General features: G+C 34.7%; 2 protein-coding genes across 2 annotated transcripts in view; one reads left to right on the forward strand and one right to left on the reverse strand.

The window, feature by feature from the left end:
* Positions 1-203: 203 nt before the first annotated feature.
* LOC116350752 (acetylcholine receptor subunit alpha-type acr-16-like) lies at positions 204-2,444 on the forward strand. Its single transcript, XM_031782664.1, has 8 exons — positions 204-392; positions 631-812; positions 884-939; positions 1,025-1,046; positions 1,153-1,245; positions 1,319-1,796; positions 1,919-2,091; positions 2,181-2,444. Exons 1-8 carry the CDS (start codon positions 299-301, stop codon positions 2,382-2,384), a joined length of 1,302 nt encoding a protein of 433 aa, XP_031638524.1. The 5' UTR covers positions 204-298; the 3' UTR covers positions 2,385-2,444.
* A 2,358-nt stretch (positions 2,445-4,802) lies between these two features.
* LOC116350744 overlaps positions 4,803-18,286 on the reverse strand; it is a 33,078-nt gene continuing 19,594 nt past the window's right edge. Inside the window, exons 2-3 of the mRNA XM_031782656.1 lie at positions 8,502-10,290; positions 4,803-8,297 (exon numbers count right to left, since the gene is read on the reverse strand). Of these exons, the coding sequence (XP_031638516.1) occupies positions 6,676-8,297; positions 8,502-10,161 (3,282 nt within the window). The 5' untranslated portion in view covers positions 10,162-10,290 and the 3' untranslated portion in view covers positions 4,803-6,675. The remainder of the gene's footprint in view (positions 8,298-8,501; positions 10,291-18,286) is intronic.

Below are 18,286 nucleotides of genomic sequence, written 5' to 3' on the forward strand. Positions count from 1 at the left end.
GAGCATAAATGATCGTAATAGACATTTATTGTGACATCCGCACATATAACAATACAAACAGCAAGTCTCGTGTATTCGCTTTCAATTTGTTTCATTTATAGTCAAGTCTGATAATTTTCCATAATCAACGCGAAAGATGACTGAGTTAAAAAAACGATACGACAGAAGTTAAGAGACAAGAAACGGATCAGTTTATCAACGACTGTCACCAAGTGAAGATTATTGTTCTTTTAGTCACATCAAAATTATTTTTATTTTTTGTTCTTTATTTGGTTTTTCAGTTGGAATTTTCTCAATAATGAAATGTTATTTATTATTATTCATCAATATTTTTATCGTTATACAAGTTATAAGTTGCATGGAAGATGGTGGCAGCGATCCCAATCGAAGAGGTAAAATTTGAAAAACCATACATTGCAAATCTGTATTCATAAAGCGCGTATATTGCATCGCAAAATATTTGCTTTGAATGGACTAATCAAGAGATGAATTGTTGTTCATTCTATTTTTACTCAGTAATTTGAATTTTATCAAGTTAATTTCATCAATAGCGTTGGATATTTATGTTACGCCACAAAATTTTTGCAACACGAATCAATAAGTTGATTAAAATGATGCATTTTAAAATAGGTAATAAACCGATTTGGAATGAAACATACGCGGATGCTTTGAAACGTGACCTTCTAATGTCGTACGACAAATTTGCAAGACCACAAAATCATGCCACAAAGGTGGCAATTGGCATGACAATCAAACATGTGGACTTTGATGAGGCAACATCGATTTTCACGGTTTATGCATGGTTTGTTATGGTAAATAATTGAAATGTCCGATTCAGACAAAAATTGACGTGCCTCTCATATTATCGTTTCTCATTCTTTAGAATTGGAACGATGACAAACTCAAATGGAATAAAAGTCAATATGGAAATTTGAGCAAGTAAAATATCTCTTTGATTCTTTATTCAACATTTTTAGGAGTTTCATTTAAATTACATTCTTTTTTCTATCATTTTAAATTTTAGACTCGGGTTGGCGCAACATGAGGTACTTTTTTACTGGCAGACAATATGAATGAAGAAAAAATGAACTAACTCACTTAATGCGATTAAATTTATTTAAAATATTTTTTTTTCTTTATTGTGACCTCAAGATTTGGCAACCGGATGTGACTCTGTATAATTCTATTTCACCGAACTTTGACTTATATGGAACGGCCCATTTTATAGTTGAACCCGATGGAAAAGTGAAGAATTACTAATATTTCGTGATTTTTTCTTCTTAAATGCATATCTTTTGTATAATTTTGTTTAATGAAGGTTCTTTGGGTGCCACCCGCTATATTCAAAGTACTTTGTGATTCAAATCTGCGCAATTGGCCATTTGATTCGCATCAATGCACTTTAATATTTGGATCATGGATCTATGATGGACGTGAAATTGAATTGGAACGAAAAGAATCAAACGGATCACTTCTTGAACTTTATGTGGAAAATACTGAATGGGAAATAACGAGTATTCAAGTTGGGCGAACGGTTAAATTTTATCAATGTTGTCCAGAACCGTATATGGATATACAGTATAATATTACAATAGCTCGACGTTCATCTATTTTCCAAAGTGTTATCTTGGCACCGGGATTTATCGTAATTATACTTACCTTACTTACATTTTGGCTACCGGCTCAGTACGGCGAGAAAATCCTTTTGAATGGTATCGTCGCTTTGATAATTGTTCTATTCTTACTGTATATTTCCCAAAACTTAAATATAATGGCTTCACATACGCCGCTCATCGGTACGTATTTTATACAGTAAATTGTTATTTATACAGCCGACAATACATGTCAAGTAGTAATTAATTGCGAAAACATCTCCGAACTTTTCTTGGTTTAATATTTAATCGGTATTTTTTCTTAGTTTTGTTCTACAATCACGCGCTGTATATGGTGTGCTTTTCAACGCTGATTTCAGTTATTGTGATAAATTTAACGCGATTGAAGCATCAACGAATTCTACCATGGATTATTAAGAAGCATTTGGATGGAAAGTTTGGCAGTATTTTATTTTTGGATCACATTAACGATACGGAGGTTTTTATTTACATATACTTTCTTAAACATCATTGTATAATTACTTAAAATTGCGTGTTGGGATATTTTACGACTGATTTTTATTTCAGAGTGATCAAAATGCGTCTAGATTCCGAGAGCACCCATTCGACGAACCTTCAGCCAATGATGATCAACAATTTATTCAACAGTGTCGCAGTGGAAATAGTTCATTGAAAAGGGATTACTTGAAATTAGCGGCTGCTATTGATAGAATTGGATTCATCCTTTATCTGTTTATATTTATAATATTTTCTATTGCATACTCAGTTTAATTTCTTTTTTGGTCATCGAACAAACAAAATTAAAACATTAAAAAATGATCAAATCTAAAATTATATACTCTTTTTAAAATCGTCAAACATATTTCTAAATCTCGTCATGAATAATGTGAATTTATAATTTAAAACTCAAACTTTAGCGTATCTATTTTATGCACACATCGAAGCATATTTTCGTATATTTTCAATCAGCCAAAGAATAAAATTGGTTTTCGTACCCACATATGTACATTGTTTCAGTGCTTAAAGTATATATGCGCTGTCACTTTGCCGATAAGCATAGTATTATTATTTTGAGAAACACGCTGTAAAATTTGTTTAAAAAAGTGGTAATGTTGGAAAAAGTTTTATTGTAAATTCAACAGTGATACGTTGTTTTCGTTTCTTATCATTGTCTGTGGATCGTATTGGAAAAACGAATGAATGGGTTGTTCCACTGATGAAGATACACACAATACACACATTCTTCTTTTCATTCCCTCTTTTTTTTCCAATTTTCACACATCTAATGTGTTTTCCTTGCTGCATTCTATATTTTACAACCGACTCGACCCAATGGAAATTGCATTGGTTCGTTGCTATATGGTTTTGATGCAGATTTTATGTACGCAATGAAAGCATATGGTGCATTTATTCGGTCCGTTCGTTTATGGTTCTTTGCACATTTTCAATCAAAAGTTAATTTTGCCACTACGAAGTCACCTAACTATACGATTCACGGCGGTGAATCGAGAACGGAACTTGTTCGGCTCCATTTGTGAAAAGTAGATGGGATGTTTTGTGTGGCGTAGTGAATATTTGTATTTGTACATGGTGTGTGTATTATCGCGCTTCTCTAGAAAAGTTCTCTCCTTAAATTAGAAAACAAAAAATATATATATACATGTACATTGCGGCACAACAAATCCTATTATCGTAAATCGTTGTCGGATGCATAACTTTAATAATGGCTAGTGAGAATTGCGAATTCAATGCATTGCGTACTGTATTCCTCTTCATCCGATATGGCTGGTATCCAGTCACATATACACGTACAAAAATGTGCACCATTGCACCATGGAAGTGCCTTGGCTTTTATTGCTTTTTGTTTTGCTGTTGTTAGATTTGCAATCTATTAAATGCAAGCCACATACACGCAATTCATACAAACATATAGCTGAGAACCGTATGCGCTTTACGGTCGGAAAACTTTTCAACTTCACACACACACGCATGCACACAGACACAGACAGGGCCAATGCAGTTCTCATTCTTCCCTGTAATTTTTTTCTCTCTCTCTCTCAATGTTGAGACAAATTGCAAAACATTCCAACGTCAAATGAAGCCAATATGTGCCCGCTTATCTTGTACATCGTATACGAATGGATATGTTTTTGTTGGATGGTTTTACACTTACATGTGGCTGTACAATACGATGACTTAAATACGCTATTGTTTAGCCATGGTTCGACTTTGGTTATTCGGTTTGGACTTTACATTGATATTTAACCACTGCGGCAAGTGCATCTCGTTTGTATATTTCAATGCGTATTCGTTTACATTCTCTCATGGGTTTATCATGTACTCAGATCATTTTCAATGCAACCGATCGCATTTCATAGCCCAATGCAACACCGAACATGAGAAATTGTAGCTCGTGCATGCGGTTTTTATTGTTCTTATGTCATAGAGATGGGGTTGAGTCGCATTGAAACGTTTTTATTATTGTGTGGCCAGTTTTGAGATATCTCTTGCACACACATCCTTATTCGAACCAACATCGACAAATTGAAATTCAAGTCAAATCCTCCACTTTCATTTCGATTCGCTCAACTGTTACCATTTTATTAGCTTCAAGCCATTTTGCAAGGTTTCTCTTTTGTACTCACACAGTTTCGTGACCCGGAGGTCTGCGGTGACAGGATTTCAATATTTTCTATATGATTTTGTTTTGATATTTTCCAGTGGAAATCATCAATTCGAATCACTTTTCGCATTGCTGGAGCATTTTTTTTTCTTCAAATTTTACAAAGGCGGAGCGCATTGAAATAATCACGTAAAAACAATAAAATTCAGAGTGAAATCAACAGAAATTGAAACAAAATAAAAATAAAATGGATGACATATAGAAGCCGACTCCACCTACTTCCGAGTCAGATTGTTTGAAAGACAAAACTGCAACATTTTTGGTTTTTAGATAAATATACCAATCGATTCGTGTGGTACACAGACGTTAGAAGACCGAAAAATAAACGCTATATTTGATTCCACCATCCGACCGATTGTTTGCGTCCCTCATACGAAAGTAACGCGAGCTAAAAAAGTGAGTAAAACACAATCGAATAAATAAAACCAATTTCGATGTTCTTTTCAATTTATTTTTGACACTTTATTCAATAATAATAATAATAATTCTTTGATACTTAAAATGTTACTTGTAAATTGGATGCAGTAATTAGATACCGTTTATTTTCACTAAATTTGTTTTTTATATAAAGATAGACGATAAAAGTAGCATTTAAATGTATTTTAACGATAATAACTGATTGATGAAAATTGTTTTTTTTTATGTTTTCATTTAATTTAATTTATTTTAAATAAACTCTAATTCGTAAACCATCTATTCTGCTTAACTATTACACAAACAAACAAAACAAAAACTCGTCATTATATACTGTCGATGGTTATTTCTGTTTGTTCCTTTATGTCCCTTTCGGTATCCATTTAAAAGTAAATCGATAAATTTCGATGCAAAATTGAAAGCTTCTTATTCAATTATTATTTAGCCAAGGAAATGTTGAGCAAAAATGAAATTGGATTTGTTTCTTTTTGCAGACGTGCAAAAAGTCGTTCAGTAAGCATTTTCAGATTTTCGGTTATGGTTATGTATTGCTATTTTGTAATTGTGCTAAGTACATCATTGTTTATCTATTTTAAAAGTAAATCTAATCATTTGCTGAATAAATGTTTCTATGTTTAATTGTCAAAGTCAGCATTTCTCTCTGCCCGGAATTATGAATTTGGACTAAAGTCGAGAATGATCTCAAAAATGGTATGTGTATGTGTTTGTGTGTTGGTGAAATTTTGAATTTGGACCATAACATCCATTTCGTATACGTTATTATTGATTATATGATTGAATATAGAGAAGATAATTACCATGGATGTTTTTCATTTTTTTCAAATTTAATTATACTTATACATTTACTTATCACTTGATTCTCTTTGTGATACATTTGTGTATGTTCGTTATATGTATATTGAAGCTTTCCCATAGATTGATTTTATACATACTTGTTTTCGTTATTTCTGTCAGAGCTTAAAATAACAAAATACTGAAGTGGTGATGTCATATTGTATTTGTTGTTGGTTCATCAATTCAAATGTTGATTCGAGAAATCTTGCGAAAAAAGAGTCCGCAGAAAATCTCTCAAATCGATATTTGATTCGACACTTGGCCTAGCTTTTCGTTTCAACCATTAACATTACATTCAATATATTATTCACTTAATTTGTGTACAGTTGTACTTAAATTCAAAGGCTAAATTTAATATTATTTATATTACGATGTGTAAGTATCTCAAAGATTGCTAATACCGTCACGGTAAATTCCATTTCGAATGCATAAACGTCAAATAATCATATTTCTGTGTTAAACATTCATACTTTAATATCGTTTCGTTTCTAAAGGTTGTTTTTTTTCTACTTTGATAATCTTTCTTCGTTCGGTCGCGCTTTGCAGAGAAATGTGTTTATATTTTTTTCTATAATCTAATGTAAATATACATTCATTGAAATAATAGTTAAGAAGTTTTAAATTTGTTTGTTTTCTTTTCGTTCGATTTTGTTTTGTTCATGATTGCAATGCGTTTGCAAAACGACACATTTCATAGCTTTCACCTTTCAATCATCCAGTCTAAAATTAATAATGATCGCATTCGGTACGTGTATATAAGATTTAAGTTTTAACTCTTTTTTTGTTGTTTAAATCGAGAAGAAATTTGTAAATTTGAAGAAGTACTTTAATTAGCAAAGGTTCAGTGCATTTGTTCAAAATGTGCTTAAAAGTTATTCATGATGTGATATTTTGACTTGAACAGTGATGCATTCGATATTGATGATATTTATATATTTTAAATTTGTTAATTGTTTTATTGCACTTTTTTCCATCAGAATTTAAACTCTTTTTGCCTCTCATTGTCTCCGTGTTCTGTTTATTTTCTCAACTAAATTTTCTCATTCAAGAATTTCGAAATTTTATTTACCATCGAGAATACCTCATGTACGGGTGTTGATCGAATGGAGGTCACGAGAAACGGGCATCGATGTTGCGTGATTTTTCGTCGATTGGTGTGCGTCGCTCTTGTTCGCGTGGCGATGAACAAGCCAATGGTGAATTCGAATCAGACGATTGTCGACGCTGTGACAGAGATGAGAGACCGTTTAGTGGATGAGGTAGAAGATGTGGTGCAAACGATGAAAAATTTGGAAATCCAGCCAAACCACTCAGCGGTGGAAATAGAAATGGATTCGGTGCTTGATGTCCAGCAGCAGCAGCTGCGGCTGCAGCGGCTGGAAATCGTGAATCACCATTTAGAAAAGTGTTTGTTGCAGCTGCCGCAAATGGATGCATGTCGGGAAAGTTATTTTTCAATGCTTCCAAATTGAATGGTAATCGATGCGAATCGGCATACAATCGTGCCAAAAATTCGGTTTGCAATCGTGTCGCTGCTGAATTTGCCATTGAAGCGGCAGTGCTTTGGTTATGGTTATCTTCGTTGTGATTTTTCGATGATGTTGACGATGATGTCGACAAAAGTTTACGATGTAAATTCAAATTTGAACTGTGTCTATCACGACTTCGTTTCGATGGGAAAGCTGCATTGCATCCATCAATATCGCATTTGTGTAGCAATTTCAAATGCACTTGTTGATAATGTGCTTTTAAATTGAAATGATTTGGGAAGACTTCACCGCATTCCGCACATTTACGCGGATTTTCTTTGTCAATTGGCATTTCAATGTCACTTAAATCGTTCTCAAACTCTTCGACATTCTCATCCGAATCGTATACATGACGTGAACGTCGCTCTTCTGGCGAATACGATGGTGAACGGGCCGGACTCAATGGGGCCGAATTTAACATGAAATTCATCGATGAATTGAATAGATTCATTGGATTGGCCGGACCACCTTTTGCATATGGATTTTGATTTTTAAACAATGAATCGTACTGTTTCAATATCGAATGATGGCGTTCAGACTTTTTTACTTCGGGTTTTTTATCCGAATTTAATTCGTCGTTGTGTTTGTGATCGATTTCACTGTCATTCTTTGGTGAAAGTAATGCACTTGGCGGCCGCGTTAATTCCTTCTTAATTTTGTCGATTTTATTGTTATTTTCATTGATTAATGGAGTCTCATCTTCGCTGTCGATGTGCTTTTGTTTATTTGACAAATCCAATGTTAAATTTTGTGGTTCGGCGTCGTCTTTCGTTTCATTGTTTTCATCTGCTTTGATTTGGCCATTTTCTTCGATTTCTTTTTTACTCTCACTCTTGTGGTTTTCACGAATCGGTGGTGGAGTTATGCTTGGTGAACGTGACTCTTTGTCATCGACTCCATTGTCGGTGAGTTTTTTTGTTTCGTCCGAGCTTTCAGCATCGCTTCCATTAGAACGTAGTCGTTTCACCAGCGCCTTGGGCTCATCTTGTGCCACTGATTTTCGAACGTAGTTTATGTCATTTGAATCATTTTCATCGGACATACTATCGATGTGACTTGTGATTGGCACAGCAAATCGTATTGGATTTTGACTCTTTCGTTTGCGCTTATTTTTTGTATGCGAAATATTTGAATCGTCTTTGTTACTGTGTGAATCAGCCATACTGAGTGAATCGTCGTTGCTTTCAAAACCACTGTTCTCACCTTTAAAAGAAAAAAAAAAGGAAAACTGTATGAGCCACTGATCAAAATTTTAGAACGCCGTGGCTTAACCAATCTAATACAACTTAAACGGCCTTTGAATTTTTTTCTTCCTAATCGTTAAAACTACAACTTTTTCAACATATACACTAATATAATAATTTTTTGCTCGACGAAAAGGTATGTGTAAAAGTGAGTAATTCTTACCTTCAGATGGGCTTGGGATCTTCTTCCGTTTCGATACACTAAAATCAGTCGGTTCATCATATGCGCCATCGCCATGGTTTTCAACTGAATCATTGTCATAATCGTGTGTTTTGTTCATATCATCCGGATCTTCATCTTCTCCAACGACCACGATACCCTCTTCGTCATCATCGTCATCGAGATCGTCGTGTACGCTGCTACTTTCCGACATTGAATTTTTCAAATGATCTTCACTATACTTTTGATTTGATTTATAATCCATTCCGGCTAACGAGGGATGTCTTACATCTGGCGGTGGCGTTAGCAATGGGAACGGATTAAATGGATGCATACCAGGTGTTAATAAGCCTTGTGATTGCAACAGCATTGGATGTGGTTGAGCGCTTCTACCGTCGTGCGGTGATATTTTCCGTCGTAAATGTGGTGAATGTAATTTGGGATTTGGATTGGCGCTGTGACGATTCCGTGACCGTCGCGAACTGAACATCATCGAACATCCTTCAACTGTACACTTGTGCATTTCTCTCAAATGCACGGCCGAAAAGTGAATTTTCAGAGCACCTTTATCACAAAACGTTTTCAAACAAACGTTGCATTGAACACGTTTCTTTCCAGTGGCTGGATTTATGAATTGTGTGCCTAAATTTACTGGCATCGAGCCCCATTGACGTTTGGCCGGCGAATGTGATTTTCGTAACTGTGCAAGGTTCGATGGTGACTGACTCATGCCCATTGGTGTACGTTGTCGTGAATTATGTTGTGTTGTCATCGATTTTGGACTTCGATTACCTGAGTCACGGCTTAAATTCAACGCACTCGAATTTTGCTTCAAGTCATCGTGTCGTATTCGATCGCGTTGTTCATTTTTCGATTCTTTTCGTGCTTCTTGGTGTTGATGTTCCAAAAGACTTTTTGATTTGGCCAAATTAACTGCCGCCGAACTATTCATCAAGCTTGAAAATTGTGATGCCATCAAACTGGCGGCTAATGGATTCAGAGCATTTGGTTGTGGTGGCATTGGAAATGGTAAATGATGACCGGCCATTGCCATATTCATAAGACCGGCTGCATGATTTTGCAGGGCTGCTTTGTCATTTGCACTACCGGCCGATTCATTTAATTTCCGTCGGGCCGCCGCTTGGGCTGCAGCCACTTGTTGTAAATGATGACGTTCGATTCGTTCCATATCGGGGCTAAGTCGTCCGGATGCATTGCCCATTGATGGCGGTGGAAAGCCCGATAGACCGGCGCCAAGACAACGGAAATCGAACGGTTGCATATTTTGTAAGTGATTCAATGGGCTCGATGAACTAACTAATGATGCCATTGCGTTTGGCGAATGTCGACTATTATTTGTGCTTTCATTCGATCCCCTATTGTTGCCATTCGATGATGACGTTGAATTTTTAAAGAATTGATTCAAATGGTTTGGCGGCAAACCGGCTGCTAATTTTTGGTGCATTTGATTCGTCAACTGTAATTGCGAATGGGCAAATGAGCTCAAATGCATATTCATCGGATGTGATGCTAGTTGCGGTGGTGACGACCGTCGACTTGGTGACATAACCATTTGTTTTTGTAATGATAGAAGATTTGATATTGATTGATTTGCCCTTTGGAATTGTTCCGCTGACAATGCGTCTAGATGTCGGCCACTCATTTATTTTCGATGATTTTTCTTCAATACAAATTCAGAGGGGTGGTACAACATTGACGCTTCACTTGCATTGTACTTCACAACTGACACACATTCAAACCGATTCAATGATACACTTCGTCTGCAAAATATCTGCAATAAAAAAATGGAAGGAAATTAGTCATGCTATTTTGGATAAGAAATAGATTAATAAATTAAATGAAAAATCATTCTGTGCAAGAAAAGACTATAAAAAACATTATAGTTTGCGTCATTCCGCCGTAGTGGGTGAATCGATATCATATTGTTCAATAAGTAAATGTCAACGCATGAAAAACGGCAAATGTTCAATGAAAATCGGTTGACAAATCATGCAAACCCATCGAAAGTTCAGCGACAAAACAATCGATAACACAGACACAATGACATACGTAAAAAAATGAATAGCAGTTTCTTCTGAACCCATCCTAGGTCGATCGATTTGCTTTAAATTATACAGACATTTACTCAATATGACGCTACATAATGCTTTTGTATGTTGGAGTTTTGACTCAGTTTTCTTTTATTTCAACTTGTTTGCGCCTTGCTATTGTTGTAGTCAATGTCATTGAATGCGTGTCCATTATGGCAAAGAAAAAAGGAACATTGTCGTCGCATAGCTTACATTCTCTTTTCGTTTGTGCTTTGTTTCCGATATTGGAATGCCAAACGAAATAAAAACATTTCTCAAGTCGCAAATCGATATTCAAACTAAAATTATTGTTTATGCCATCACAAGTTTTGAGTTATGCGAAAATCAAATCAAAGTTAATTTAAACAAAAAGAATCGATGATATCTTTCAGTTGTTTGATTCGGTCAGTAAACAAGATTTGAGCTCTTTTCGACAGTTAAAAATTTACTGTAAGTTTTTTTTACAGCTAATAGAACAATCATGAAATCAACTACGACGATCCAAATTCTATTGACGCAATGACAAAGATAGAAACAACATTTGGTAAATTCTAGTTCAAATTCTATTCTTGTGAGTCTGAACGACTTTTTTGTAATAAAAAAATGTTGGCATAAAGGCCATGTGGTGTAAATAGCTCAAATGCTTGGTTAAATATTATTGGGTGCAATCGAATAACATCCAAATGTATTAATAACGATGTGAAACATAATTTCGACGGTGATTGATTTTTATTGTATTTTAAACAACTAAACTGATTCTGAGCCAAATGAAAAAGAAGAACATTTTCGGAAATAAAAAATGAACCCAACATTTCTATTATTGACTTTAGTGATGCTAAAACAGGGTTAAATTTTTAATGTATTTAGATTAAATTTGAAGAATATGAATGGATTTGCTTGATTTATGAATGGTTTGGCATCGATTTGGTAGTAATTGACTTTGAATAATAAATAACGGTGCCGGTGTGTAGAAAATGAATGAATTTTTCTACTACGAAAAAAATAAACAAGAAAAAAGTGTTTTCAACTTAAATAAAAATGCAATTTTTTGAAGAGTCATACCCATCGTGTAGATAGATGATAAACGCCCAATCGATTTCACACAATATTTTTATTAGTCAATAAAACGTTTGCATCAAACTAACAAAGAAGTCGTGCTTGAAAAAAATCAACATATTTACCGAATTGTCGAAAAAAAGACCGTCGATTTTTCTCTCTTTCGTTCGGCCAATTAAATGCTTGAATAAATGTTTTCGATGCAACGTCACGTCGATTAAGTCAGACGATGAAAAACACTTTGAAAATGCAAATACATCTTCGATTTCTCAATTGTGTCGAACGAGCCAATTGGTGAGAAAAATGTGTATAAACTGACAATTCGACAAATGTCGGCAATGTTGAAGAGACAAAAATCATGCAAAGAAGAAAGACAAACAATTTCATGAGAATGTAATTAACTTTAATTGAGATCGAAATATTGCTTGCGGCTACATACTCAACGTACATATTCAATTATTTTGCCTGACCACACTTCAAATTCAAACGTCGTCACCACACACATGCACACAAAAAAAAACACAAACCGTGACTCATTAAACGACTGATTGATTCGAGAGACTTTTTTTGCGTTGGTTTGGTCGCAACAGTTCTTTGACAGAGGAAAAAAATTGTTTTCAAAGCATCTCGAAAAATCAACATAAAACCAACGAAATAAAGTGTCCACGAATGAAACGACTTAACCGACAAATGATCATTAGCATAATCAAAGCAAATTACCTATTTCATTGTCTCTCGTTTTTATAATGGCCCAATCTCACATGTGTCTCATGTCAGAGAGAGCTATGAGAATGTGTCACAGATTACGATCGGCATTGGCTATTGTTTAATTACATATATACCCCCGGCTAGCAATGGCACATAGAGCCTTTGAGAATGAAGCGAAATAAAAAGGAATGAAAAATGCAACAAATTTAAAAAAAAAACAGTATGCCACCATTGATTCGAATCCAAGTTAATTATGGTCAATTCAATAAAAACAGGAAGAATTGAATTTAAGTCACATTGTCATCGTATCGAGTTATTGTTGTAGACAATTTAATTGTCGGTCAATATGTAACGCATGTCTTGAAATTTGCACACAAAAAAAAAACTTTTGTCTTGGCTGACATCGGTAAATTCGAAAAGGTAATCGCTTTGGACCAAAGGAGATCCGTAAATGTCAAATAAAGGCCTTAAGTTCATACAATAAAAAAAATCACAGAGACAATGGTTCAAACGGCCAATGATTTCAATTGTGCAAACAAGTCGTGCATCAAATGACCTTCAATATATAATTCGAACACACTGTAAATCACACTCTCATCAAAATAATGTGTATGTCGTTTGACAACTACATGTAAACAAACGCCGAAAATGTGTTTTTATTATTTCAAACTTCATCATGAGAGCCACATCGAACCGTGTTTTAAATCAACAGATAAATGAATAGATGTTTTTTTCTTCATTACTTTGAAATAACAATTTGGAGTTGATTCAGCAAAAAAAAGCGAACGAAATGAAGTTCAATCAAATAAAGCGACCAAAATGAATGACGTGGTATTTTTCCACCGTTTAACTTAAGGTAATCGCGCGCGCGAAAAAAATCAGTCCGCGACATTTAAGGCATCAACTCTTTGTGTTATTTTTTTTCGAACTCAATATCATCGTTGACAACGATTTAAAGCAACGAAATTTCAAATAAAGTCACTTGAAATGCTGGTACACCAATTTATTCATTAGGAAATGTATGTGTATGTGTCGCTTGATCATCTTTTTTATCTGCTTTAATAGTCGATCGCATCGAATTCAACACATTCAAATGGCGTTTTATTGTAAACATTTACTTTGATTTTCCGCTGAATTCCTCTGCGATCAGATCACTTTGACAGTTTTTGTTAACCGGATCGAATTCTCACCTGCGGGCAAGAGGACAAATACGAATAAAATGAAACGAATATGAATGACGTGCTTTGAATAGGAATCGAATTGCGGAAGAAATAAAATGGCTTGAAATTATTTGGTCAAAGAAAATACACTGAAGGCTATTCGTATTAATAACATCAACTATGACAATACACTTTTCAACGCTAAAATCGGTATATTTCTTTGAATCACACGCATGATTGACATACTCGTACAAACAAAATACAAGAGAAAAAAAAAAGAAATCGTTTAAATTTTCATTGTCACTCAACTCTCGGTCTCTCTTCATGAGCACTTCAAATTTATGAAGTACACGAGACCGTCATCGTCGTTGCCGTTGTCATAAAAATCGAATACATTTAATAAATAATGAAGGAAAAAAAGCAAACGACGAAGAAATCCATTTGAAATGACGGCATATTTATAAGAGAATTTTATACGCTTTTGTGCGTGATTGCACGGCATCACATCGAATGTCACATCTTTAGTCTGCGTCATCGACTTTAAAAGCATCTCGGCATCTTCTTCTCGTTGTCGCATATGTGTTCATCATTTTGATTTCTCGCGGTATTTTCTTTAATGATCAAAATGGAGGATGACATGGAAATTACGGCCAAACTGCTATTATTCATATTGGAATGGCAATTGAAAGCGAATCAAAGAAAAAATGCGCCGAAAAAAAAAACTTGTGTAGAAATCAATTTCAATCGATTGAAGCTTTTTCTGTGATAATAATGACGATTTTCACCTATAATTTGAAAAATATTTCCATGTCGCGCCCATTTTATACAAAGAAACTGCGCGTTTTTGTTTAGTTTCACCACACGGTCATTGTCCATGCTCGAAGCAATAATTGTCCAATTGCATCGCTTAGGCTGAAGCTTAAGTGACATAATTTAAATTTTAACGGATTTTCAGCTATACCTTTTCATTGGCTCCAAAAGAAAGCATAACTTATAATAACATAATTGCAATCAAATTAAAACTATTCGAAGAAAGAATGTCGCGTACGTCCAATGTAAGTTCAAGAACATTAAATTTTTGGGCGCTATTAATGACCTTCATTTTTTTCCTATAAAATGTCCAATTTTCATGCGTATGTCGTTGCTTAGATGTCGATCGAATTGAGCGTCAGTTGATGGGAATTTGTTTGTAAATTGCCTTATTTGCCTCTTCAAAATTCCATCAAACGTCGTCATCATTGTTTCTAACAAATTAATTATAGTCGCATTTAATTTTTCCGATTAAACCATTGAAGAACCTTTTTATTCGTTCATCATCATATTCTATTGTTTGTTTCTGGATCTAATTCTTGCTGTGATGATGATCGTTTATATTGTTTTTAGTTTTCAATTTTGTACACATGTTACTCAATTTCAACGTTTTTTTTTTCTTTGTGAAATGAGAGACTTCAAAGTGCCCCGTTTGTCATATTATGCGTATCTTCTGGTTCTGGATGAAATCAAGTCGTTCAATGTTGCTCTTTAGCATTGTATTTTCTTCCTTTGGTGTTATTTCTATGTTTCGTTATTCGTACTGTCATTCAATGTTTGTTAGAAAATCGTTGGAAAACGAAGACGAAGAATGAAGTCATGAAATCATTTTAATTTATACTTTTAAACATATGATTGATGTCCGTATAGTTTGACACTCAATGAAATATTTCGTGAAATTACATGGGGCAAAAAAAAATATTATCGAATCGTTGAGGTCTTTGCAATATGTATATGACATCAGAACGATGAGGGCAGCACCTTGAAAAGCATACATCAAAGTCATGAATGCCTGCTATTTGGACGAATAGAACTGTCCATGTCCATCGTGTTCACCGAACAAAGTGAGTGAATATCATATTAAAACTCCAGCAGCGATCGCATTTTGAGAAAGAAATTAATTCGTGATGTTCCATTTTTTTCTCCTTTTCTTTTTCTATATATATATATAGACATTTTGGTGACGTATTTCAAAGCGGCAGTTAATGGCATTAGATTAGCCAGAGAGCTATTTTATCATTGGATGGATCTAACATTTTACATCGAACAAAAGATGAACATAGATATGACGTTCTAATTCGTGTGCGCAACTTTGTGATGACAGATTGAAACAACAGATTGTACGCTTCAAAAAATCTATAATAATTTTCATCGCCATAAGATTTAGTTGTAATCGAATTTAGTGCCGTCATGTTAAAATGTAAGTGGACAGCGACATTAGTGTGGCGGCGTTCACTTTGTAAATAATAAAAGCAACAAAATGAATCTTCAATAACGAACAACAACATCAAAGATGAGTAATGTCATGTGAAGTCACTGAAATCGTTTTAGTTAATGGTTTGATTTAATGGTATGTTCAATTAAAATGCATGGCTTTGTTCTTTAATGTACATAAATTACACCCCGCGTTGTGTTGTGTTGTGCGAGCAAATAAGTTGACGTAATCGATTTTCTGGTCTTGTCAAATTGTTCAAAAATTTTCAAGAATTTTCGTTTGCCGAATAGCATCGATTGATGTTAACGACTTCTTGGTGCGTTTCTCCCATCAATTCGATTCGTCTGAACTAATGGATTCCATCGAAACAGCTTTTAAAAGCCATCAATTGCCATCGATCGGACAACGACAGGAGAAATGTGTTTTGTTCAATTTATGTCGTGATGGTCGAAAGATGACAGAACTTCGATGCCTCGTCCGTGTGTCGAATCAAACTCATCGCATGTAAGTGGTAATCAAAATAAGTTTCAACATTTTCCCAAATCGAAAATCTCAACTCTTCCACAGAAGATGAAAAAAAAAAGAAACGAATTGACGTGAAATACTCGTCTTTTATGAATCATTTTTTTTTTAAATTACAATAATCTTCACTTTGATATTTTCTAATTACGTCAATTTAATGAGCTCGGCCGACATTTTTTTTCGTTCAATTTTGTGTAATAAAGCAAACAACATCGAACTGCGCACGAATATTATGCGCGTCGCTCGATTTATGGTCTCGCAAAAATTTTCTGGTTTAAAGTGAAACCATTTAATTGAGTTCAATGATACATTATGGAGCTTATGCGAACCAGGCATCGAACGCAGTGACGACGAACAACGAATCACAACCCGAACAAAAGCATTCACTTGATTTGATTGATCGATCATCATTATAAAGCAAATAGCCATTGCCATAGCCTCATAGCCATACGACGATGGCACACAAATACATAAACCACATGAATAATTACGTGCGCTGCTGCCATATGGATTCAAGACTCGGAGATAATCAGCGAAATGAAATAACTGGATTTCTATAACTCGACAATATGGCTCTCTCCTCTCTCTCTCTCTGTCTCTCATTTTCTGACTCTTTGTCAGTGGCTCTGACCACAATCTTTTGCTATGTGTACGCAGCTTTAAATCGATCATTACCAACGAAAATAAAGGAAAAGTGAAGCAGCCGAAGATTAAAGATGGAACACAAAAACGCACAAAAATTCCTTTCAACGTGGCTTCGAATGTGATTAAATCGATTTTACCACATCGTACGTGATCTAAAGTTGCATGCGTTACTTATGCTTTGCCGAAAAATGTAATAATTTTTTTCTTTCTCGAAAATTGGGAAATTATCGATCGTGTCAAATCGTGGCGAACACAATGCTTCGATTTTCCATCAAATATGCTAACAAATGCTCGCATAATCAATTGTGCAGATAAAACGATGTCGGATGGTTTTAAAGAAAGCCAGTTAGAAAGATTAGAAAAATCAGTTTCTTTTGCTTATGAATAAAACAAATAAAGCACCAATTTATCAGCCATCAAACTTTAAATTGGATAAACATTTCATTATCATTAGCAAATGTTCGGCCTGTGCATGAATCGATTAAAATCCAAACGGCCAACGCACAAATCGTTTCGTTTTTGCTTTAAACATAATTTTCCATCGTTTTTTCTCCTTCTTCTTTTATTAATAAACTCAGCCAGCATCAATTTTCTTCCATTAAATGTGATTCTAATCATTTATTGGATACCGTACAGTACACATACTCGAGTATGCTACTTTTACTATTTCTGTTCTGAAACCACACTTCCTATGCAATGTGCCTCGTGTACGCTTTGGTGCGATGGCCGATACACTTATTAGCGAGAGAAAGAAGAAAAATGAAAAATCAATATGGGTTGCGCACGTTGCGCTGTTTCTATCTAAAATTAACAATCGATTTTGTGCTTCATATAAATTGTGTTTTTTGCGCATTTTATTGTCGTGATGACGGTTTACTGCTCTTTTGAACATCGCCTTTCAACTAACTCTGATCCCCCGATATAGTCATTGATTTAGATGCAAAAGCGAGAGGTAAGAGTAAAGAGAAAGACAGCCTTCTCCACATCTAAGTGTAATTTCAATTGCTTAAAGGCGATTCAATAGATATGTATATGGGGTTTTTTTTTCTCTTCGCCAGTTTCCGTACCGTTTAATGAGCAATGTGTCAGCGTCAACCGCAAGCGCGTTCGCATACTTCTTGTTTTGTTTTAGTTTTTCTTGATTTGTGCGCGCAAGACAAAACACACACAAATTGGAATTCATTGCGCTTAGTCACTTTGAGCTAATAAAAATGGCTTTCGATTCTATTTCATATAGTATACAAAAAGTCAAATTAATAAAGAACAGGAAACGGTTTGTAAGTGTTTACGTTTGTTTGATACACATCCAAATGGATTAAATAAATTTCGATAAAATGGCAAGGAAAAAACACCAAGTAACTG

The sequence above is a fragment of the Contarinia nasturtii genome, unplaced genomic scaffold, assembly GCF_009176525.2.
Source record: "Contarinia nasturtii isolate CC-2019 unplaced genomic scaffold, AAFC_CNas_1.1 Cnas_scaffold_4311, whole genome shotgun sequence".
Lineage (NCBI taxonomy): Eukaryota > Metazoa > Arthropoda > Insecta > Diptera > Cecidomyiidae > Contarinia > Contarinia nasturtii.